Source organism: Marmota marmota, unplaced genomic scaffold (assembly GCF_001458135.2).
Source record: "Marmota marmota marmota unplaced genomic scaffold, marMar, whole genome shotgun sequence".
Taxonomy (NCBI): domain Eukaryota; kingdom Metazoa; phylum Chordata; class Mammalia; order Rodentia; family Sciuridae; genus Marmota; species Marmota marmota.
The window spans coordinates 181,700-206,674 of record NW_025999853.1 but is presented as its reverse complement, the minus strand read 5'-3'; the positions used below and the strand labels follow the sequence as shown (position 1 = coordinate 206,674).

At 48.5% G+C, this 24,975-nt stretch overlaps 1 protein-coding gene across 3 annotated transcripts; it reads left to right on the top strand.

The window, feature by feature from the left end:
* Gtpbp1 (GTP binding protein 1) lies at nt 1-24,632 on the top strand. Of its 3 annotated transcripts, XM_015482697.2 has the most exons (12): nt 2-232; nt 2,891-3,002; nt 9,478-9,658; nt 10,195-10,543; nt 15,415-15,538; nt 16,501-16,615; nt 18,813-18,957; nt 19,075-19,257; nt 19,954-20,089; nt 20,681-20,859; nt 22,083-22,283; nt 23,069-24,632. In XM_015482697.2, exons 1-12 carry the CDS (start codon nt 41-43, stop codon nt 23,159-23,161), a joined length of 2,010 nt encoding a protein of 669 aa, XP_015338183.1. In that variant the 5' UTR covers nt 2-40; the 3' UTR covers nt 23,162-24,632. The 3 variants fall into 3 exon arrangements, with proteins under 3 accessions (XP_015338184.1, XP_015338183.1, XP_015338185.1); XM_015482698.2 differs by lacking the exon at nt 23,069-24,632 and having other exon boundaries at nt 1-232; nt 21,340-22,146; XM_015482699.2 differs by lacking the exon at nt 2,891-3,002 and having other exon boundaries at nt 93-232.
* The last annotated feature ends 343 nt before the right edge of the window (nt 24,633-24,975 follow it).

The following is a 24,975-nucleotide window of genomic DNA, read 5'->3' as shown; positions in this document are numbered from 1 at the left end:
GGGAGGGCAGCCGGCTGCGAATTAGCCTAAGTTATTAAAGATGGCGGCGGAGCGGAGTCGCTCCCCGATGGACTCGCCGGTGCCGGCCTCTATGTTTGCCCCCGAGCCCAGCTCCCCGGGGGCGGCCAGGGCCGCGGCGGCCGCCGCCCGCCTCCACGGCGGCTTCGAGTCGGACTGCAGCGAGGACGGCGAGGCGCTCAACGGTGAGCCGGAGCTGGACCTCACCAGCAAGGTAGGCCCGGGCGACGGCGGCGGGCGCTGAGGGGACCCTGGAGGGCCGAGCCGTCTCCGAGGCGACGACGGGCAGCCGGCCGTCCAGTCGCGGGGCGGCAGGGACGCGGGGAGGGGCCGGAGCTCGCCACCTGCCGGTCCCCGGGACGTGCGCGGGCCGGGGCCATTCCCGGTCCCTGGAAGCCACCTCGGTCCCCGGCTGCGCGGACCTGGCCTCCCGCGCTCGGGGCTCCCGCCGAGATCGCAACTCCCGGCTCCGCCACGTGGAACGCGGTGCCGCGATGCTCCGACGCCTGAAGCGCTCTGCGCGACGCGGGTCCCCGCGCGGCGCCGCCAACCCCTCTTCTCGTACCTGTGAGGGGACCCCCGAACCCAGGGTGGCCCCCTCCCCGGAACGTCCGGGACGCTGAGGGTCCAGGTGGCTCGGGCGGGGTGCGCAGACAGGTAGCCCGAGGGGAGGCAGGGGTGGCCCCCGCTCCCTTCCTGGTCTCGCTCCTTTCCTGGTCTCGGTAGAGGAAACTGAAAGTAGCCGCTCAGGCAAGGAGAGGAATGTCCACTTTAGTCCACCCAAAACAAAATGGAAAGATGGGCATGACCCAGAATCTCGCCATCTGGGAGTGGATCCTCATCTTGTATGAGTGGAATAATGGAGGGCTTTTTAAATAGTGTTTTCTGAGTTGTTGAGAAGATAGGCAGGAATTAAGGGCTCACCATCTGCTTAGCATTGTGGAAAATAAACTGTTAGATGTGACTGTTGTTTCTAAGGTGCTTAGCATCGCTAAAAGAATGCCAACTTGGGAATCAAACGGGGCTGGCTTCCCTTTCCTGCTCTGCCATTGGAAAGGCCCTGTGACCTTGGGAGAGTTGGCTACCTCATCTTAAGAAAGTACAGATACATTGCAGAAATTTAAAATGTATGTTAAGATGTCTAGTATAGTGTTGGATCCATACTAGAGACTCAGTGACTGTGTCCCATAATTCCCTGTGCAGCTTAAATAGGAGCTGATGGAAGATAGAACACCAACACACTTCCTACCGGTTGTAGGATAGTTACAGTAGAGATTTTTATCAATCTTTGAAAATGTTTGTGACTTTGGCAAACATTTGGCATACAGTGGCAGAAGTGCTTGAAACTTGGCCCTAAACTAGAGAGAACTTTCCCTTCAGCCCAAAGAAGCAATTTTTCAACTGCTCCTCCTTCTAGTCTCAGTTGAGCACTTGGAAACCAGCTAGTTTTTGTTTGTTACAGTAGTCCCCTATGGTATCTCTAATGCCATAATGAGGGTGGCCAAGCTCTGGGAGAGATAGAGAGAATGTATGGGGCAGTGTGACCCAGGTACCATTCAGGTTACAATTACAACCTCTGATGAGTCAACTCAGGAAGTTGTAAGATAGGCACCTGACTCAAAACTGGACAAGTTGGGTGTCATTAGACAGTCAAGGTGCTGAAGAAACCTGAAAACACAGTAGGAAGTTGCCAAGAAGATATTACCTTATTTCCTGACCAGCTTATTTAAAGTTCATGGTTAGGGAAGTGTCACTTCATTACTGAAGTAGCTGGGGAAAGTCTCATGATTTTGAAGTTGAAAAGCTATATGTATGTAAATATTGATGATATTGAAAAGAAAAAAACACAATGTGGAGGAGAAAAGGGTTGGGTTGAATAGATTTGAGTCCTGAAAAGATGACACTAGACATCTATTTCATTACTACAGTTGACTATGAAGATTTAAGGCTCTAAGAGTTTACAAAGGGAGAAACAATTAGTGAACAGTGGTGGCTGAGTTTCCTGCAAGTTTTTTTTTTTTAGAAATGACCAAGTGGAGAAAACTTTGTTATGACCATTTATTGAGCTGTATACTAGATGCTTTACATGTTATTATATTTGGTCTTTATAGTGGTCTTAAGATACAAGGTAGTATTATTTCTATTTTACAGATTGAAAAAACTGAGATTCAGAGAGGTTAAATTCTTTGTCCAAGGTCACACAGGAATGGTTTCAGAATGAAGTCTGACATGTCTATCGATGAATGGCCTCCCCAAATAAGAGTTGATACTTTAATGTTACTGACAGAAATTTGCACAGTGGTGGTGCTGATACTCACCTTAGTGGTGGGGGTGTTCTGTTGATGAAAATGAGTATTGTAAGCAATTTTCACTGTTGTTTCCCAAATAATCAAGATATCTAAGATACGACAAGGTGGACAGAATTATTTTGCCATTTTGGGAGTCATTAGCCTCTGGGTGGAGGGCATGGCAGTATGAGATCTCTGTCCTTGATTTCCAGATGCAAACTACAGGTAGGAGGCTGGCATCTAGGTGTAGAGCATTGTATCCAGGATGGGCCTGGATACATTATTAAGGGACCCAACTCTCAGTTGGTTGGGTCCTGCCACTCCTGGGGAGCAGCAGGAGGCGGGTGCCAAGCCCTCTGTACAGTTTCTGATGGTTCCAAGCTGTGGCTCAGAGTCATTGTAGTACATCTTCTGGGTCATATAATGCTATCCGAGGAGACAGGGCATGTGGGGAGTGTGTAGATATTTTCGATTAGGATACTGTGGGGTTCAGTCAGGGTCTTTGGTTAGGCTGTTTGTCTATTGGCTTTGGTTGTGGTGCTCTCTAGCAAGTGTGGTCCTAAGGCTGTTGGTTTCTCTTCTAGCTGGTTCTAGTGAGCCCTACATCAGAGCAGTATGACAGCCTACTTCGGCAGATGTGGGAGAGGATGGACGAGGGATGCGGAGAGACCATATATGTCATTGGGCAGGGATCAGGTGAGCAGTTTTCCTTTCATTTATTTTCAACAATTATTTAGAACACATTTTCCCTCTTTGTTAACTGCTCATGTGTCTTGGTTGCATTGATGCTTTAGTAGCTGGAAAACTGTTAGGAGGGCAATTCCCACTTTAGTGGTCACATCGTACTTGGCTCTAAAGATTCCCTTTCCAAGCGTTCTACAGATGCTTCCTTTGTACCTCAGTACTCCCACTTGCATAAGAGAGAATGAAACACAAAGCAAGGAAACTTCTGGTCTAAGGTAGTGGAGCAAGTCATGGTTAAGTCTAGAATTAAGCCTGTCCGGGGCAGCATCAGATCTTCCCCCTCCAAACCCTGTTTGTGGATCCCATTGCTATCCATTTCCTGCTAAGCTGAGAACCTCTGTGATTCTTCTTGATGTCAGTGAGGAAATGCCCAGTATTCCCTGCCTTGGCCTAGAACACTGACCATTCATTTTGATAGCTATAATAACAGAGGTCCCTTCTCTCCCCACTAGATCCTGTCAGACAGTAAGCTTGTCTTACTTAATTCATTCTGGTTATTGTCCTTCAACCTGCTTATTCATTGAAACGAGGTCTCTGTTCTAGAGGAAGTCAGTCCCCATTACAGAATTCCAGATTGTATTGTGGGTTTTTATTTTCCTGGTCACTCCCAGTTTATACCCTCAATACAAGGCCTACTTACCTTCATCTTCACTATGACATCTTTCCTGAAATGACAGCTGCTGTTGTTGAGGATTATGAATTCAAACTGTACCAGCACTTGTCTCTGTTATCTGCAGGATGCCCAGAATGGGCCTGGATACATTATTAAGGGAACAGTTCCCTTGACTCAATGTAGGCTTTGTAAAGGCAGGTGATAATTTTTTTATAGTCTGAGTTTCAGATTGAGATCTCAAAATCATTCTTTAACTATTTGACATATCTATCAAATATCTTCTAAGGCTTGATACTGTTACAAAACTCTTTTGGATACTTAAAATCTGTTCCCCGGGTTGGGGATGTAGCTCAGTGCTAGAGTGCTTGCTTAGCTTGTGCAAGTACCTGGGCTTGATCCCCAGAACTGCAGAGAAAAAAAACCAAAAATCTTGTTCCTGCCCCAAGGAGCAAAGATGGTACGTACACAAATACCTTTGGTATAAAGCAGTGTTCTGAAATGCTACAAGAGTGACTAAAAGAAAAATTTGATCTCCAAATACTGCTGTGCCTTATTTTGAAACATCTCTCCTATCTCTTCTTTCCTTTCCATTTTTTACTGCCACCTCCCCAGTTGTGGGTCTTATCACCTGAAAGGAGGCATGGTCAGAAAGATAGGCAACCAACAGGATGCATATCAAGAGATGGAGGGAGTTGGACAGCATTGTCTAATTCTACGTAGGCAGCTGATCATGCCAGGTTCAGAAAAGGCCATTTAACTTGGTGACTAAGAAATCATTGATAGCCTTTTGAAAGCTTGTCAGATACACATCTGACCTGCTTCAGTAAGATGAACTACTCAAAGATCACTTCATGCTTATGGAATTTCAGAAACCACACAAAGGTCAATTTGACAAGTGTTGGGATTGGTCTTCAAAGACCTAGATTCTTAAGACCCCCTCTTTCCTCTTGTCCTTTAATGTGGACTCTGAATTTCACCAGACCTTGACAGTTCACAACTAAGTAATCCTCCCATGGCAAAGTGTGAGAAGATGTCAAACAATCAACAGCCCGAGCATCATCCTTGCATCGATCAGTTGGATGCTATTAGGTTCATAGTGACTCCTTCCTGCTGGAATTCTTTAGAGGCAGAAGGAGTTAGAACTAGTTAAACAAGTTGAACATCAGAGGACTAAGCCAGATGCATGGCCTCCAGGCGTCGGTCGGCTTCATCATTTCTTCTTGGGTGTTCTAGGTGCTTCACCTGTTTATCACATCCTTCCTCTATTAAGTGGGGGTAATGACACCTTCCCTACCCAACCTCCAAGAAATTTTGTATGGATAGATTAAACATTAAAAAATTCTAATGAAGCTGGGCGTGGGTGACGCCTGTAATCCTAACCACTCAGGAGGCTAAGGCACAGAACTGTAAGTTCAAGGCCAGCCTTGGCAATTTAGCAAGACCTTGTGGCACAATTTAAAAAGGGCTAGGTGGGGTGGCATACACCTGTAATCCCAATGGCTTGGGAGGCTGAGACAGGAGAATCATGAGTTCAAAGCCAGCATTACCAATGACGAGCCGCTAAGTAACTCAGTGAGACCCTGTCTCTAAATAAAATACAAAATAGGGCTGGGGATGTGGCTCAGTGGTAGAGATTCCCCTGGGTTCAATCCAGTACATACCCGCCAAAAAAAAAAAGAAAAGAAAAGAAAGAAAAAATTTCTAATCGAGTCTGGGTTCTCTTAAAATATGAATAATAATTTTCCTTCTCTTAAAATATGAATAATAATAAAACCTATCATGTGGTGAAATAGTGAGGATTAAATGAGAATAATTATTAGTAGTTGCAGTAGTAATATTTTCAAGATCCTATGCTATTGATTGACTATGAGATTTCTTTCAAAAACAACTTTGTGGAGCAGGGCTTGTAGCTCAGTGGTAGAGAACTTTTCTAGCTTGTGCAAGGCCCTAGGTTCGATTGGCATTGCCAGAAACAAACAAAAAAAATTTATTTGCTTATCAGATACTAAGTCTGACAAAAGAGCCTTGTGCTGTATTGAGAGTACAAGGGATATAGACGTGTTGTAGGTGTTCGTGGGGAGTCTGGAAAGGCCACACAGAGGAGCTGCCCCTTGAGAATGAGCAGGAATTGTCCAGGTAAAGGGAAGAGTGACAAGTGGGCAAAGGCACCACATGCCCTGAGGCCTGGAGGCACCAGAGACCACTGTTCAGTGGACCAGAAATAATCCAGTGAGGTCGGAGTGGATGGTGTGAGGTCAGGAGGGGAGGCCACACAGGTAGGCAGGGCCCAGTCCTGAGGATTCTTGAATGCCATGCCGTAGAGGTTACTCTCCCAAAATTCTGGAAAGCACTGCAGCACATTGAGCAGAAGAATGCTTATAGGAAAGGTCAATAAGCTGGCAGGACAGAAATCTGATTAGGGTCGGGCATGGCTGAGTAAGTGGCCTTTAGTAATTGGTCCTCTGTGGCTTTTCTCCTTGGCCTTTGTCTCAACTCCAGGGCGGGGAATGTGATGCATGCTGGAGAGGAGTAATGTGACCTACTGAAAGCCCTGATGGACAAGGTGACATTGGTGGTGGTTCCTGGTATAAAGCAGGACCTGAAAGCACTACTATTAATTATATGGAGGCAGGGAAAGCTGGATAGAATTGGAGTCCAGTGAGAATGGCAGAGTTCAGCAGCCTCCCCTTAGTAATGCTTGCTCCAAGCCCTTCTCTAACTCAGAAGGGGTTCTGGGCTCACTTGCCCATGCATTTAGAAACTCTTTGTCACAGCTATGCTCTCTTGGTTTATTCGTTTTACATTTTACAGACATTTGAAGACTTGACAAATGTTTGTAAAATGTAAAATGAATACCACTTGTGGGGCATCAGAGAATGGTTGAGATGTGATCCCCATCCTTAAGATGCATGGGGAGGGGAAGGTGTGTCTTAAGACAGCACTGCACAGGGTAGTACACGGAAAATGCTATAGAGAAGACAGCTGTTTGTGGGGCCTCTGAGCAGACTGGTTCAAATCTTGCAGAAGGAGGTGTACTGATTTAACTGTCTGGGAAAGAAAATCCACGAGCAAAGACATAGAGCTGGACACACGGGAACCCATGAGAACTGGTGACTGGGCCACTTGCACTGGGACAGAGCTTGCAGGGTAGACAGAGGAGGGGGTATAAAATAAGTTGGGGAGGCTCTTAGGGAATTAGGATGAAATGCTGCTGGGTCTGGAAAGCCAGAGATTTTAATCTGGAAGTGACAATCTCAGAGCTGTGGTTTATTTAGCTTAAATGTGTGGGTCTATGCAGGATGGACGGAAGAAATAGAGACCCAATTTGCTAAGATCAGTTGGAGTTTATTGTGGTGATTTGGGTAAAATAAGGGCTGGAATCAGGCTGGTGGCAGTGGATTAGCCAAAGGGTAAGCAGAGGATGAAAGGCGAGATAAAGAACTTGGATCAATTGGCCTGGACCGATGAGTGTTAAACTTGGCTGACTGGAAGGATGGTATTTTAATCATTAGAACAGGGAAAGCAGGGGTGGGTGATGGGGTGGGGGTGATGTTACAGCTTGTAATCCCAGCAACTCGGGAGGCTGAGGCAGGAGGATCACAAGTTCAAGGACAGCCTCAGCCACTTAGCAACTTAGTGAGACCATGTCTCAAAATTTACAAAAATTTAAAAAGGACTGGCAGTGTAGTTTACTGGTTAAAACATTCTTGGGTTCAATCCCAGTAGCAAAAAAAAGGAAAAAAAAAAGGAGCAAAAATACTTACTTCCTGGGTCTATAGTGAAGACTCCGAGCTTTATGAATGCTGATTATTTTATTATTATTTTTTAAAGTGTGATATTTGGGCTGGGGTTGTAGCCAGTAATAGAGCACTGGCCTAGCATGTATGAGACACCTGGTTCAATTCTCAGCACCACATTAAAATAAAGATATTGTGTCCATCTAAAACTAAAAATATTAAATAAATAGATAATAAAATATGATATTTGCCAGGCATAGTGAGTGGCATATGCCTGTAATCTTGGGAGGCTAATGCAAGAAGATTGCAAGCCAAGCTGGGCAATTTAGTGAGACCCTATCCTCAAAATGAAAGAGCTGTGGATGTAGTTCAGTGGTAGGCCATCCCGGGTTGAAGCCTCAGTCCTGCAAATAAATAAATAAATAAAAGAGGAGGGTAGCTGGAGCTTGAGTTTGGACTTCAGACTTCTAGGAGTTATCTTCCAGACCATTGGAAATGCAGTATGGAGCTCAGGGAAGCAGCAGTGCTAGAAATGAGTGTTTCAAAGCGATGACTGAAGCCATAGAGTGAGAAAAGACTGACATTCAGGGGACGGGAGCAGGGGAGAAAGGGTAGGGTGGACAAGAAGAGAGGTCAGGGGATTGGCAGGCAGGGAAAGAGGGACATCCTTCCAGAAGGACAGGCAGTGAGTGCTCTAGGTGTCAAGAGAAGGGCATGGGGTATTGAAGAGCTGGAAAGCCATTGAAGACATTTGAAAACTGCAGTTCTTCAGGAAGGGTTGATTCAGAGGAAGTGGGGACAGTCAGCAAGGGTTGACTACTATTTTGAGCTGTTTGGTGGTCAAAGGAAGAACGGGAGATGGTAGCTCAGGAGATGGACAAGGTAAGGGAAACGGGTGATTTTCCTTTTCTTAGTTTAGGGGTCAGAAGCTAGTTTGTAGGGGACAAGGGCACAGGGTGGAGGAGGGAAGGAGACAGGAACATGCTTGGTGCAGCAAGGGTTTTTTTCAGTGATGAAAGAGAAGCTGCCCTACTGGAGGGTTCTCAGCCATGCAACACTTGATGTGTTGGCTCTGCCCTCCCTCCTGACCAACTGAGGCAGTGATGGTGGGAATTAAAACCAACTACAGCTGTTGTCACATAGGTGCTCAGTGACAAGTGGTTGATTGGCCTATCCCTGCTATCTGCCTCCCTTCCTCCCCCTCCCCTGTTTGTTCCAGCTGTTTGCCACACATTTTGCTCAGTTAAAAATTTATATCTACAGCAATCCCCAAATCTCTCCCATTTCCCCATCTTCCTGTCCTCATCACTTGCCTTGATTGTTAGAATTTCTTCCTTACTATGCTCCCCTTTCTGGACCCTCACTTGCTGCCTGGGAGATCTTCTAACCTACCTTGATCTGATCATGTTACTCCCCTGCCTGACCCCCAGATTCCCTGTGATCTGGTACAAAAGTTATTTTGTGGACGTCTGGTGTATCAGCTTCTTCCTCTCATGTGTTCTGCCATCCTGTGTCCCTGACCTGTTCCCTAACATGTAGCAACTTCCTGGTCCCTGAGTGTGCCATGACATACCATGCTCCATGCTTTGCTCCTCTGGTAGAACATCCTTCCTCTTTTCTGTGTGGGCTCATTTCCCGCCTTGGAGACCCAGCTTGGGGTTGGCACCTGCAGAGCTGCCCTCTGCTTCCTAGGCTGGGCTTGACTTCTCTCTGTCCAGCTCTTCTGCACAGCACTGAAGTATATCGCCATTAATTAATTTCCTGTCTGTTTCTCCTGCAGGCCTGTGAGCTCACTAAGGGCACATGTATTCCCAGCACCCAGCAGGAGGCTTGGCATAAATCCTAGGAGAGTCTCAGTGATTGTCTTGAATGAGTTACCTACTGCTCTGCTTGGTGGGAGAGCCCTGGGCACTGTCAAACCTTAACTCTTTGTGTGCCTGAGTTTTCTCTGGGGTAGGGTACGTGTCTTCCCAGTGTCTGGCGGGGCCTTTGTTAGGTGTGCTAGACTGGCTAGCTGGTTAGCAGGCTGCTTTGTCAGGACTCCCTCTCCTGCTGATGTCTGGGCTCTTGTCTCCAGATGGGTCTGAGTATGGGCTGAGTGAAGCTGACATGGAGGCCTCCTACGCCACCGTGAAGAGCATGGCGGAACAAATAGAAGCTGATGTCATCCTCCTGCGGGAGCGTCAGGAAGCTGGTGGCCGTGTGCGTGATTATCTGGTCCGAAAACGAGTAGGAGACAATGACTTCCTGGAGGTCAGGTGAGGAGGCCTCAATACAGTGCAGAGGTCCACCCTGCAAGACCTTGGGGGCTAGGACTTTGCAGAGAACAGTGATGGAGCCTGTGACACTTGATGTGTTGGCTCTGCCCATTCCCTCCTGTCCTTTCCTGAGGCAAGGAAAGAATGCCCAGGGTCATGAGAGCTCTACCTGATTTCTGTACTTCCCATCCCTAAATATTTCCATGTGGGGAGAGTGGGTGGGGCCCAGCCATGCCTCCTGTAGCTGCTCAGTCAGTCTGAGATGCTAGAAGCCCAAGTTGCAGGGAGAGCATTTTGTGCCTCTGGTAGCTCTGGGGCTCTTCCCAGTGGTAGAAGTTTGGGGAAATCACTGTTGAGGGAGCCCAGGACCTTCTGAATAACTTTCTACTCCCTGAATATAGCTCATGCCTATCCAGGAACAGGAAAAGCTCTGAGCCCAAGGGGCATGGGGCAAGTCTGGGCTCAGGGATCAAGTTTCTGGGCTCTGAGTTTTCTCTTCACTGATTCTCACATGCTGTATGGGTTTGTGTACACAGGGTAGCAGTCGTGGGCAACGTGGATGCCGGCAAAAGCACACTTCTGGGGGTCCTGACACATGGGGAACTGGACAATGGCCGTGGCTTTGCCCGCCAGAAGCTTTTCCGCCACAAACATGAGATTGAATCTGGTCGCACCAGCAGTGTGGGCAATGACATTCTGGGTTTTGACAGTGAAGGCAATGTAGTGAACAAACCTGACAGCCACGGTGGCAGCCTGGAGTGGACAAAGATCTGTGAGAAATCCACTAAGGTGATCACGTTCATTGACTTGGCTGGCCATGAGAAGTACCTGAAGACCACTGTGTTTGGCATGACTGGCCACTTGCCTGACTTCTGCATGCTCATGGTAAGTGTGTTGTGCTCAGGAGGGGCTTCTGGGGTGCTGGGGGTCATGTGCAAGAGTTTAGAAGGCAAGGTTGGTAAGTTTGGCAAGCTCTATAGTCTTCTCAAGGGGTGGACCTTGATCTCCTCTGTGTTAGATCAGGAGGGGTCTTCTTGGTTAAGAAATGGTGTCATTTGATGTCTCTTATTTTTTAGAGAGGCATAGGGGTTTCCTGAGCTTTCTTGATTGCCTTCAGTAATGTTTTCTTCAGAGCATGGGATACTTTGAGTAGGTGTTCCGGGTGGCTCCCTCAGAGAGGGGAGGCTTAGGCAGGGTAGAGGGGAGTGCCTCACATGAGGAGGCAGAGCAGCAGCCAGGAGGGCCTAGAAGGGAGGAGTGTGTGCCTGACACTGTGCTCGCCGCCCAGTGACAGGCTATCCTGGGCTCCCAGAGAGCTTAGTGTGGCATGAGTGATTTTTGAGCAACTCATTATGTAGATTCACTAAAAAGGAGAGGGAGCAGAGGGCCCTGAGTTGGATCTCATCACCGTGCTGTGTGTATGTCCCGTGAGCTTCCTCCCTGGATGGGGTGGAGGTGCTGAGGACTGCAACCTGTGCATAGCTTTGGTCTTCACAGAGGGAGTGGGAGGAATGCGTGTGAGCACACGAGCGAGCAAGATTCCCTTTGGCAAGTCCTTCCAGAGTCCTTCCCCATTCCCGGTTCCTCAGCTGTGTGTGTTAATAAGTGTGGTAAACACAAGCATCTGCTCCTGGCAAGCTTGCTCACGTTGCCCCACAAACACAGGTTCTCAGGCCAACTCCACAAACTGGAGAGGAGTAGAGAGGTGGAGCATGTTGTGTGAACACTAGTTGGCTCTGTGCCTGAGGTTCTTGGGATCTCAACGTGATTTCATCTCTCATTTCTTTGAACATTGCAAAGGACCATCACCAACTCTCTTGACTAGGTAAGAAAAGCTGCTAGAGGAAGAGATCCCAGTGGAAGATCCATAGAGCATATTTGAGGCAGCTGCTATTAAGGCGTGTATAAAAACCAGTTTAGAATAAGCACTGGAGCCAGGCATGGTGGTGAATGCCTGTAATCCCAGCTACACAGGAGTTTGAGGGAGGATTGCAAATTCTCAAGGCCAGCGGGGCCACTTAGCAAGACCTTGACTCAAAAAATAGAAAGGGCTTGGGGTATAGAGCACCCCTAGGTTCAATGCCTACACACACACACACACACACACACACACACACACAAATTACTAGGACTGGGATGTTACTCAGAGGTAAGTGCAAGACCCTGGGTTTGATGTCTAGCACCACAAAAAAACCCACATTTTTGTTTTTGTTTAAAAATTCTTTAAAAATAGCTTTTTAACTTAGATTCCTGGACCACCTATCTGACTATAGCTACCTATCCAGTTAGGTCATTCACCTCCCTCTTAATATTAGAAGAGAAAGAAATAATCTTTCAGCCAGTAAACAGTGGATCTTTTAATTAGATAAGCTTTTTCCAGAAGAGATGCTGTTTACTGAATTATGAATTCTAAAAAACATTAACTATGTCCAGGAGTTTATTGGTTGGATTATGCACATTATCTATTGCCTCCTTGGGCCTCCTGATATGTAGTTCACCAACAATTTTCACAAATCAGGAAATTACATGCATGCATACCCTACATAAACATACAGAACTAATAGGAAAAAATAAACATCTTTAAATAATTAATAGTATCATTATAAATAAAATGGAATAGAAAATTAAAAAAAAAAAAATAGCTTTTTAAAAAATATATATATTCTATTAGGGGCTGGGGAGGTGGCTCAAGCGGTAGCACGCTTGCCTGGCATGCAGGGGGCGCTGGGTTTGATCCTCAGCACCACATAAAAATAAAGATGTTGTGTCCACCAAAAACTAAAAAAAAAAAAATATTAAAAAATTCTCTCTCTTAAAAAAAAAATTCTATTAGTTATTGATGGACCTTTATTTATTTATATGTGGTGCTGAGAATCGAACCCAGTGCCTCACACATGCTAGGCAAGCGCTTTACCACTGAGCCACAACCCTAGCCCCCCCTTTTTTTTTTTTTTTTTTGAGAGAGAGAGAGAGAAAATTTTAATACTTAGTTTTCGGTGGACACAACATCTTTGTTTGTATGTGGTGCTGAGGATTGAACCCGGGCTGCACGCATGCCAGGCGAGCGCGCTACCGCTTAAGCCACATCCCCAACCCCCTAGCCCCTCTTTAAAATTTTCGATGACCATGTAATAATTGTACAAATTTATGGAGGTATAGTAGTGTGGTGTTTCTTTTTATAGGGGGCCCAGGTATCAGGGATTGAACTCAGGCATACTTGATCACTGAGCCACATCCCCAGCCCTATTTTTATTTAGAGACAGGGACTCACTGAGTTGCTTAGTACCTCGCTGTTGCTGAGGCTGGCTTTGAACTTGTGATTCTCCTGTCTCAGCCTCCTGAGCTGCTGGGATTATAGGCGTACACCACCATGCCCGGCGTAGTATGGTATTTCAATACATGTGTAAAATGTGTACCCATGAAATCAGGTAATTAGCATTTCCTTCTCCTTACCATTTCCTCCTCCTCTTTTGTGGTGCTAAGGATTAAATGCAGGGCTTTGCAGAGGTGAGGCAAACATTCCACCCCTGAGCTGTATCCCCAGCCCTCATCATTTCTTTGTTTGGAAACTTCAACTTCCTCTTTTAATTCTTCATAAAATAAAAATAAGCTTTTCTAACTAAGCTACAGAAAGACAGTGGATGGAATTATTTTCACCCCAGATGGAATGTTCATGTCTGGCTTTTAGGCCATGTTTCAAATATTAAAACTTCTATAGAGAACAGTGAAATACTTCATAACGGTTCAATGGCAATGGTTTCTAAGGGGGAAAGAAAAACACTTAAAATATATCAATAATAGAGTGATAGAATACTTCCTAATCCAGCTTGAGAAGAACAAAGTCTGAGTTGGATTGCAAAGGGGATGGGACAATCAGGAAGAAGACTTGGAAGTGTCCTGATAAAGGGGAAAGGAACAGTCAGGCCCTGTGCAGCAGTGGGTGGCGACGTCCCCTCAAGTAGGGGTATTTTACCAAGGCCTGGTAGAGAGGACACTTGGGAGTGTGCAAAGCACCAAGCAGACACATCATGGCAGCTGCTCTCCTAATTTTGTTTCAGTGAGTAATACGTTCATGTGGTACAAAAGTTAAGGGCACCAAAATGCTTATGGTGACAAGTCTCCAGGTTGGAGGTGCAGCTCAGTGGCAGAGTGCTTGCCCAGTATGTGTGAGGCTGTGAGGGGATGGGAGGAGTCTCTTCCTCCTCTCTCCACTTTCCTACCAGAAGCAACCAGTGTTTCTAGTTCTTTTGTGAACTTGCCAGAGACACTTTATATTTATATCAGCAAATATGTATATATTCTCTCCCTCTAATTTCAAACATTGAGCAAAGTTGAAAGAGCAGTACAATGAATATTTAAACCCACCATTTAGATTCAATAATAATTAATGTGATAGATACATACGGGTACATGTAATTTTTTTTTCCTTTTTTGAATTAATCATTTGAAAGTATCTTGAAGACAGTGACTCTTTACCCCAAATACTTGAGCATATAGCTTATAAAAGTATGGGTAATCTACTGTTACTGTAACCAAGAAAAACAGAGGGCTGGAGATGTTAAGCCAGATCCAATTTGAGGACTCTAGACAGTTGTTTTCCCAGACTCCAAGAGTTTTCTGTTTAAGTGTTTACAAGTCTCAGGTTTGGGTTGCCCACAGTTGCCTCCAGTCTTGTTTGTATTTATATTACCTCACATGTTCCCCAAATGGCTTACCTTACAGCTGCTTTTTTCAAATATGGATCCAATTCCTTTACCTCTATTTTTTCTCAGTACTGGGGATCAAACTCAGGGCCTGGTGTGTGTTAGGCAGGTGTTGTACCACCAAGCTATATCCCCAGCCCTTTTTAGTTTTAGAGACAGGTCTCTCTAAGTTGCCCAGGCTAGCTTCAAACTTGAGATCTTCCTGCCTTAGCCTCTTGAGTAACATGTGCCTCTCTGCCTGCAATGCCTCTTTTTCTTTTGCAATGCTGGGGTTCAAGCCCAGGGCCTTGCATCTGCAAGGCAAGTGCTGTACCACTGAGAGTCCCCATCCTGCTCACCTCTTTTTATGGTGGGATATTGTATACACATTGTTTTCATCTACCTGCTTAGGAACATATCTTGGGGATTAGCCCATATCAGAAGATAAAAGTGGGCTGGGGTTGTGGCTCAGCTGTAGAGCACTTGCCTAGCATGTGAGAGGCCCTGGGTTCAGTCCTCAGAACCACATATAAATAAATAAATAAATAGTATCGTGTCCAACTACAACTAAAAAAATTTTTTAAAAAAGAAGATAAACGTTTCTTCTTTCTTTTGTACATGGCCTAATTTATTTAAACTAACCAGTTTTTATGGTGATTTTGGAAAATGTTTTATTGTTACTGGAAGGAATAGAAATAGCTGCCATTGCACAAGCACCTAGTTCATGCCAGCTGTGTGCTGGACCCTTTATATGTTAAGGCATCTAAAGCTCAAGTGATCTACCAAAGTGGAGGTTGTTTATCCTCTTTATGTTGCAGATGGGGGAAACAGAGGGCTGGAGATGTTAAGCCAGATCCAATTTGAGGACTCTAGACAGTTGTTTCCCCAGCCTCCAAGAGTTTTCTGTTTAAGTGTTTACAAGTCTCAAGTTTGGGTTGCCCACAGTGCTGAAACAGGGTTGAAATGATCTGTGCCCAGCCCAGCTTTCACTGATAGCCTTCTTTGAGCCCCCGTGCCCACCCAGGGCACCTTCTGCCTCCCTTGTCCTGACAGTTTCTTTCTGCATTGGGGCAGGTGGGCAGCAATGCTGGCATTGTGGGAATGACCAAGGAGCATCTGGGCTTGGCATTGGCACTCAATGTACCTGTCTTTGTGGTAGTCACCAAGATTGACATGTGTCCTGCCAACATCCTACAAGGTAAGTGAAGTCTCCTCCAGCTGGTGGTAGCCTCTCTGCTGGAGACTGTCACCAACTGTACCTCTGCTACCAGGACTTCAGCCCAGAATCTTCTGTCAGACCTTAACCTGAATTTCTATCAGCCCAGAACCTTTTGCTTATTCCTCCTCTATTTAGCTCTTGATCTGAGCACAGCCTAGATTTTTCCTCTGCTCTTTGTCACTTTTGGTTCCAGTTGCAGAATTCTTTGTGTGTGTGTGTGTGTGTGTGTGTGTGTGTGTGTGTGTGGTGCTGGGGATTGAACCCATGGCCTTTTGCACACGAGGCCAACTAAGCTAAATCCCCAGCCCCAGAATTCTTAAGGTCCCTAATCTGGCTCCTTTTTTCATAAGACCCTTGGCAGCAGGTATTGGGCTCTGCCATCAGTGCTGAATATATATGGAGGAATCTGAACAGAGGGCCTGGTGGCTTTTTACCACCAAAGTGTCCAACCAGGTTTGCAGGACGAGTTCTCTGTGCACCTTTTCCTCACTTACAAATTTTAGAAAGATAAGAGAGACAAGACTCTGTCTTGTTAGAAAGCCTCTTAATAATGGATTCTGCAGAATTCTGAATGACCAGGAGATCCTTTGGTCAGATGAGATTTTTTCCAGGAAGCAGAACATTCTGGGGAGAACATTGTCTGTCTTGGGGTTTCCTGAATCACTTGTCTGTGGAATGTGGATCTTCTAAGAGACTGGAGAAATCTGCCAGTTTTTAGACTCAGTCTAGAAGAGACTCCATCTGTGCCCTTTCTACACAAGTAAAAATGTACCCACCCAAAGTTTTGATCCTTCTTTTTGCATCTTCAGGCATGTGGCACTTAACACTGGTTCATCTGTCTGTCTGTCTCCTTGCATCAGTAATGATGGACCTTTCTGCCCTGGAAGCCTGGCCAAAGAGATGGGTATATCCCTTAATTTTGTTCCATTTTACTCTTTAAGAAACCCTGAAGCTATTGCAGCGCCTGCTGAAGTCACCAGGCTGCCGGAAGATCCCTGTGCTGGTGCAGAGCAAGGATGACGTGATTGTTACTGCCTCCAACTTCAGCTCTGAGAGGTAATGGGTGGAGAGTGTGTGTCTGCAGGGCCATGGGGAGCAGCAGGCCTGAAATGGCAGTCTGTCCAGGTGTAAGGTCTCATGGACACTTGTTATTCAGAGATGGGAGGAAACAGAAGGTTGCTGTATAGCTCCCATGGCCAGTGTGGCTCAGATTCTGAAATGTTGGTCTCGATGAGGTTGAAATCCCAGCTGAGACTTCATTGTTCTTAGCTGTGAAATGGGAACAATATTAGCTTCCCCACAGAACTCTTGTGAGTGTTGGAAGTGATGTATATGTAAGGCACTTAGCTCTGGGTCTGGCTTGGTGTATGATAGATATACAACCATTTTTATGATTGTTTTGTATCTTATTTTTTGATTATTTATTTATTTTTGCAATACTGGGGATTAGACCCAGTGTTACTCTACCTCTGAGCTATATCCTACCCCTTTTATTTTTTATTTGAGATGGGATCTTACCAGATTGCCACAGCTGGCCTCAAACTTGTGATCCTCCTGCCTTAGCCTCCCAAGTCTCTAGAATTACAGCTCCAGCCCTCCCCTTTGATGTGGGATACCAGGGGCTGAACTCAGGGGCACTCGACCACTGAGCCACATCCTCAGCCCTATTTTGTAATTTACTTAGAGACAGGGTCTCACTGAGTTGCCTAGTGGCTCGCTTTTTGCTGAGGCTGGCTTTGAACTTGCAATCTTAGCTTCTTGAGCCACTGGGATTGCAGGCATACGCCACTGCCTCCAGTGTTCCAGCTCTTTTTTAAAAAAATTTATTTTGAGACAGATTCTCACTAAGTTGCCCAGGCTAGCCTTGAATTTGTTAGCCTCCTGCCTCAGCATTCTGAGGAGTTGGGATTACGCTTGCCCACCATGCCCAGCTTTCTTTTTTATACTGTTTCTCAAAAGCTCTCTAATCACAGATTGGTTTTGGCAATTCCTCCTTAATGTATCCTTTCATTCCATAAATATTTATTGGAGCCAGGCACAGTGGTACACATGCCTTTAATCCCATCTATTCGGGAAGCTGAGGTAGGTGGGTCTTAAGCAGCTTAGTAAGAATCTGTCTCAAAATAAAAAAAGGGCTGGGGACATAGCTCAATGGTACGGGGCCCCTTGGATTTGATCCCCAGGGGCAAAAAACCAAGACCCTATTTATTAGATGTTTGTTCTCAGGCTCTTCATCCAGACATAAAGGATTCAGAGATGGTTGAGCGTGATCCTCAAGGCATTCAGCTTCTTGGTTGGGGATACTTTCTTGGTAACAGTGAACTTGTTTAACTCAGTCCAGAGCCTTGGGCCTTCTTGGGAGCCATCTGTCTCCTGGCTTGGTCTATATAAAGGACCCTGAGCAGCCTGGGTTTTTTCCTTTTCCTCCAGCCTGGTGCTGTCTTCAGTGTCACCAGTTGGCCAGTAGAGGGGGCACATTTCAGGGAACCCAGGTCCACTCCATTCATTTTGTTTTTTTCTAGTCTGTGCAGACACTATTGCAGGAGCTTTGGGGAATATGTAATTCATGATCTCAGGGAGCTTAATTTTCCCTGAATAGGAGATAGCAGCCATTTAGATGACTACGATGGGAAATCAGATGTCATCATGAATGACAGACACCAAAAGCTCTCTCAGAGCCTCGGGAGGTTGAAGAGTGTCTGTCCAGGAAGGGTTTCAAGGAGGAAGTGGTATTTGAAATGAACTCTGGAGGATGTGAAGAGTCTGGTAAATTGATAAGAGGGCAGGAACTCGGGAAGGAGGGTCCGAGTGAGCATATCTGTGGGACCAGGAAGCAGCCAGCTTTAGAAGAAGGGGTGGTCCTATGGTCTGGCTGTAATATAGGATCCTGGGTGAAGTGAATCTGCAGAGGTGGCAACAAGCCTGAGCATGAAGGGCTGTGAGTGCTGGGAGAAGGTGCTTGGCTGTGTCCCCTGATGAGGGTTAGGGATTTTAAGCAAGCACGTATGCTGGAGGAAGAAGAGGCAGGTGTGAGGTTCCAACATGGGGCAGCAGTGGGCAGGAGGGGATAGGTTTTGGAGACAAAATAAGTCAGAAAAGGCCTTGGGGCAGCAGTGGCTAGGAGTTACTAGACTGAGGGTAGAAGGGTTGAGCCCCTGGAGGCGGATGAGGCAGAGGTGGCCATTAGTCGGCAAGGCAGGAGCTGCCACCTGAGCTCCGTGTCCCTTCTTCCTTCTCCTCCCGCTCCACTCAGGATGTGCCCGATATTCCAGATCTCCAACGTCACAGGTGAGAACCTGGATCTCCTGAAGATGTTCCTCAACCTCCTGTCCCCTCGCACCAGCTACAGGGAGGAGGAGCCTGCTGAGTTCCAGATTGATGACACTTACTCTGTTCCGGTGAGCGGCCTCAGGTGGACTGGGCAGGAGGGTGGCTGGTGGGCATTTCCTCCAGGGGCATCAGGGAATGGTTCTGTGATGGGGATGAACTCACTAGGCTGGGTCTTTCCTTGGCAGGGTGTGGGGACAGTGGTGTCAGGGACAACACTGAGGGGTCTGATTAAGCTGAATGACACGCTGTTGCTGGGCCCAGATCCCCTGGGCAACTTCCTCTCCATTGCTGTCAAGTCAATTCATCGCAAGCGCATGCCTGTCAAGGAGGTGCGGGGTGGCCAGACAGCCTCCTTCGCACTGAAGAAGGTGAGTGTGGGTAGTTCCAAAATCTCCCCGTGGGCTATGTCACAGATAAGCCAGGTGCTTACCTCCCATTTCTGGTCCTCGTGTCTGCTCTGCAAGGTGGGGATTACCAACCTTATTTTCATAGATGAAGAAACTGAGGCTCAGACCCCAATGACTTGCCCAAGACACAAAAACAGTAAAATCCAGAACCAGGACTTGATCCCAGGTCTGCCTGCCTCTTGGTCCTCCTGGTGCCTGAGCAGGTACCCCAAGCTAATGATGAAGTCAGACAGGAGCGTCCCTAGGCCAGAACCTCTTCCCCTTTGGTGTTCTGACTCCTGGGATTTGGAGTGCGTGCCAGCTCTGGGGTCACCTACTTTTCCCACCAATCAAATTAACCAGAAAGATTGGCCCTTTGCCTTTTCTCTCCAGTGGTCAAGTCATGCTCACTTAAGTGCTCGCCTGCCCTTTCTCCTCGCCTTCCTCCCAGGCCGCTAACTGAAATGCCAGCTCCTGCATGGAGCCTTTCTTGACCCGACAGAACGATGCTTAGCTTCCCATATGGCAGTAAGCCTGCCCTGTGCTGTCCCCCCAGAAGGTGATGATGGGCAGGGCTGGGTGAGTGATTCTGTACTTAGACTCCTGATTCTCTAAGACTGGGGACTAGAACCCGAGACCCCATCATCCCTGAGATCTGCGGTTCTTCCTTTCTTTCAGATCAAGCGCTCATCCATCCGGAAGGGCATGGTGATGGTTTCCCCACGCTTGAATCCCCAAGCCTCCTGGGAATTTGAGGCCGAGATTCTTGTACTTCATCACCCTACCACGATTAGCCCACGCTACCAGGCCATGGGTAGGTGTCTAATGCTCTGCCAGCCTAGGAGGCCCCACTCCAGCTCCCCACAAAGGGTGTTCTGCTGACCCAGGCCCCATTATTCCAGCTCTAACAGGTTTCCGTCCTGTCCTAAGAAGTCATTCCCTTAGTCCTACCTTTGAGCCACCTACCTCACTTATCAGGTCCTGCAGAGGCTCACTGAAGTCCCCTCCATGGGGACTTTGGGGCTTCCAGACCTGTCTGTGAGGACCTTATGTTCCTCCCTAAGTGCATGACTGCTGAGTGCTGCTGCTGTGCCCAATGGTGTTGCTGAGGTGCTAGGACCACAGAGGCACTAGCGAGGGCCCATTCCTCCAGGTGCTCACAGTCCTAGAATCCCAGGAGCTTGCCTAGGTGGGGGCAGGTGGTCTAACCACAGGGAAGGTGAGAAGAGTGTGGCTGAGGGAGGCGGAGCTGGCCTCCAGCCTGCCCTGGTGCACTCAGCTTCCTTGACTCAGCCCCACCCCGCATGCTGAGCTCAGGTGTGTCTCATGCCTTGGCTTACTGCCTCCCTGGCCGGAGGCCCCAGGGTGCCTCCAACCTGTCCTGACCTCCTGGCTCCCTTGGCAGTGCACTGTGGGAGCATCAGGCAGACAGCCACCATTCTGAGCATGGACAAGGACTGCCTGCGCACTGGGGACAAGGCCACTGTCCACTTCCGCTTCATTAAGACTCCTGAGTACCTACACATAGACCAGCGGCTGGTGTTCCGGGAAGGCCGTACCAAGGCCGTGGGCACCATTACCAAGGTATGCCTGAGGCAGACCTGGCCTGCCACTCCAGCTTAGTGATCGTGAGCACCACAAGATCCTTTTTTTTTTTTTTTTGGACACAATACTTTTGTTTTTACTTATTTATTTTTATATGGTGCTGAGGATCAAACCCAGGGCCTCGCACGCGCTAGGTGAGCGCTCTACAGCTGATTCACAGCCCCAGCCCCCACAGGATCCTTTTAAGAACCCTGGTCACTCCCATAGGAGGTGTGCCTGGCTTCCCATCCTAGGCTTTGGTGATGACATTGGAGAAGAGGAGCTGGCCTTGGGGCATGATGTTCTCCTGTGGGCAGCAGTGGGCAGAGTATCTCTTGGCCTGGTTGGGGCTATACCTGAGGGACGAGGGCAGCAAGTCCTGTTGGAATGAGTGCTGAACAGCTCAGGGTACATGGGTGTGCAGTCCCTTGGGGCAGGAGCTGTTCGTGTGTCTCAGAGCCCACCTTTTGCCCTCTGCAGACCTTACCCATGGCCATGGACATTTGATGAGGAGTTTGACCCCTGTTTATTCAGAGGAAGAAGTGGTCTCTACAAATCCAAGATCTTGGAATCAGCCACAGACTACCCCTTCCTCCCAAATGGCCTTCCTCAGGCCCTCCATTTCCTTAAAGGCCTGCTTGCCTCTGGGGCTGAGAGTTTGGCAGAGACTACAGCATACATGTAGTACTCTCTGGGACTTAGTAGGCTTCTTCCCTGCTATTTTTGAGATTGAATTTGGGCCACAGGGGAAGCTTCTGTGTCAGGGTGGTAGCTTTTACGATTTCTGATAGGCTACAAATATTTCCAGCTGATAAGGAATCCACTTGGCCTCTTTGGGAGGCTTGAAGTTAAAACTTGGCCTAGAGCAGACTGACCAGGCTAGATTCCAGCCAAGGAGCTGATTGAGTACTAGGTGGCAGAGAGGTTCAGGAAGTTCTCTGCAGGAATGACAGCTGGACTGGGAGCTTTCTGGGTGCACAGAGTCAGGAGATGACGTGACAGTCCTGAGGTCATAGTAGTCCATAGTAGAATAAGGATGGGAAGATCTGTCGACTCCACCTCCTGGCATGGTCCTTCTATCATCTGCCTTATTTGGGACCAGCCAAGCTAGCCAAGCATGAGAAGTCCCTTAGAATGGAGCAGGGACAGGGACACGGGGCAGGCTGCTAAACCTATGCTGCCCTTCAGCTCTGGCCTCACCCTCATTCCCACGTCTCTCACAGCTCCTCCAGACCACCAACAACTCGCCAATGAACTCCAAGCCCCAGCAGATTAAAATGCAGTCAACAAAAAAAGGACCTCTGACCAAACGAGAAGAAGGGGGCCCATCTGGTGGGCTGGCAGTAGGGGCAGCCCTGCCTGGAGATGAGGCTTCCTCTCTAGCCATGGGGCAGCCAGCCGCATCCAGCAGTCTCCAGCCACAGGTGAGCGGGCCTCTTGTGGCCTTGAGCAGGGTGGCAGGAAAGGGTGTGGCTGATTGGGTAGAGGGGGACCACAGGAGAGCCCTTGCATGGAGAGGAGCACTTCCACAGCTCCTGGCACGTGGGTAACATCAAAGTTGTTTTCCAAACAGAGAGACATGGCTGGCCCACAGAAAGCCAATTTAATTGGTCCTGACTTGCATTTGATTTTAATGAAATAGAGTGGACCGAGGGCAGGGTTTATGTTCATTGTAAGAGTGAATATTATTTGTGTGAGTGATGTGTGTGTACAGCAGTCCAGCAAGTTTGAGGAATGCTGCCTTAGAGGTCCTTCTTTGTCCCTTGCCAGAGTGAGGGGAGGTGGCCTTGGATGTTCTGTGTAGCAGGTGCTGGCACCTGCTTGTGGCTGCCTCTTCAGAAGCTGTGTGTGCCGCCAGGACGGGCACCTTTGTGCACCTCTCTAGTGTCTTTCTCCTCTGACCGGCAAAGGAGGCTTCTCCTGGGTCTGTGTGCCCCCCATGCTTTCACACTCCCTGCTCCTCATTGAGCCTCTCTTATTCCTTCTTTTCTGTCCCTGTCCACCTGTCACCACCTCAGCAGTGGTAAATGTCCACTCATGTTTGACTGTTTCTCTAAATAGCTCCATTTTACAGACAGGAGGTCCTGTGCATGGTCACCTCATAAACTCCTGGCTAGGCTGGGGCTAGGCTCCCTGGCCTGCCCACTGCCCCTCTGCTGCCCTGCTCCTGAGGGACCAGTGCTTCTCAAATTCTTCTTCTCTCTTTCAGCCCAAGCCCGGCAGTGGGGGTCGGCGACGAGGGGGCCAGCGCCACAAGGTGAAGTCCCAGGGGGCCTGTGTGACTCCTGCCAGCGGCTGCTGAATCTTCCCTGGTTCATTCCTACCACCCAGGGATTCTCACTCTCTGGCCACTGCTCACCAGCTGGGCACAGCAGCTCTGATCGCCACCCGCCCACCCCAGGCCCCAGCCAGAGCCTCCTCGCTGCCCACCCCTGTTTTCCAGGGGGTTGTAATTTATAAGCTGAGGAAGGCGGCCAGGCTTCCTGAGGACTGACCGTCTCCTGCCCCTCCCTGCCTCCTTCCTCACTCATGCGTCTTTTGTACATCTGGCCCTTAGTTTTTATTCTTTTTATTATATCTCTCTCTCAGTGATTGTGTGTGTGTGTGAGTGTGTGTGAGTGTGCGTGTGTGTGTTTTGCAGGAGTGAGGCCCACCAGGGCCCTGTCAGTCTCTCCCCTTTTCTCCTCCGTGGCCGGCCACCAGTCTCCAGGAGCTGGCTGCCTGACTAACCATCTGTCCCTCCATCCACGTGTCTGTCTTGGTGAGAGCCTCAGAGCCTTTAGGGGATGGCAGGAGCTCACGGAGCCACCGCAGCCTCAGCTCACTGCTCCTCTGGGCACTGGCAGCCTCTCCACCAGACTGACCTCAGGGCAGGGGCTTCTGGGATTTGGTGTCTTCCATTGCCAGAGCAGGGCATCCTCAATCCTGGGGATTTTAACAGGGAGAAAGTAGTGGCTTCCCTTTTCTGTCCCTCTTTTTCCCCTTAAACCCTCAAACAGGTAATGACAAAAACTCTTCAGTCATAACTGTGACGTGTGGAAGGAATGGTGACTGGACTGTAGGACTCTCCCCTAACTCTGGCCCTTGCCGTGGATCCAAAGACCTGGTGGCTTCCCCTTGGAGACAATCCTGTGCTTGCCTGGGCTGGCCCGGCTGTTCCTGGCTTGTGCCAGTCTGCCCGGTCTGGAGGGTCTCTTGCCCACGAGCCACCTCCTGCTTGGACTTTGGCCTCTGGGCACTGGTACAAGGCTGTGTCTGGACCTGCTCAGGATCCCATTTTCTAGCGCCTCCTGTTGTTGGGAAAGGAGGCATTGCTGTGAGTGGGACTAGGACTGGAACTCCCCGGTCCCGCCGTGTCTACCCAGCAGAGCAGCTCCTGGAGCACAGCAGTGAAGGGCTTGAGCCCCAGGGTTTGAACCCCAGTTAGGGCACAGGGAGGGCATGTGGGGCAGTGAGGAGGACTGTCAGGCCCAGCACAGAGCATTTAGCCCTTGTGAAGCATTGGGAAGTAAGGCTGCCCAGACCAGACAGTGACATGGCCCCGTCCTGCCAGGACTGAGCTGTTCTGTAGCCCTTCATTTAGGGTGAGAGGGACAAGGGGTCTTTTCTAGCCAGGGCAGACACCCGGTGGGCTAGGTCCTTCAGCCTTGCCTCTTTCCTGTCCCCAGCCCTCTCCTGTCCTTTCCTCCCTCCTAGCTGTTTCTAGTTACCACTGCCCTGTGGCCCTGGACTGACCAGACCAGCATTCACAATAAAAGTTTGTTCCAACTTGACAGTGTCCTGTTCCCTGTCTGGCCCTTGTGTGGAGATGCTGCCACAGGGACACTGTGGATCTGCCTGCTCCTCAGTGCCTGGTGGCAGCCCAGCAGGGCTGGCCACCAAGAACCCTGCTTCTCTCCAGGCAGGTGAGGCTCCTTGGCCAACTCTGTCACACGGGACGTTTCTACCCTTGTTTTGTTTCCTCTTCTGCAAGCAGAAGATCTTGCATCAGGGGCTGTGTGGGTTGAGTGCCTGCCTGAGGCCCTGCGCCTTGGGCAGCTGGAGAGAAGCATGGCACTGGGGTGTCTGCTGAGTGGCCAGGACTGCCAGGTGGGTTCATATGCACATGGCTGTGGA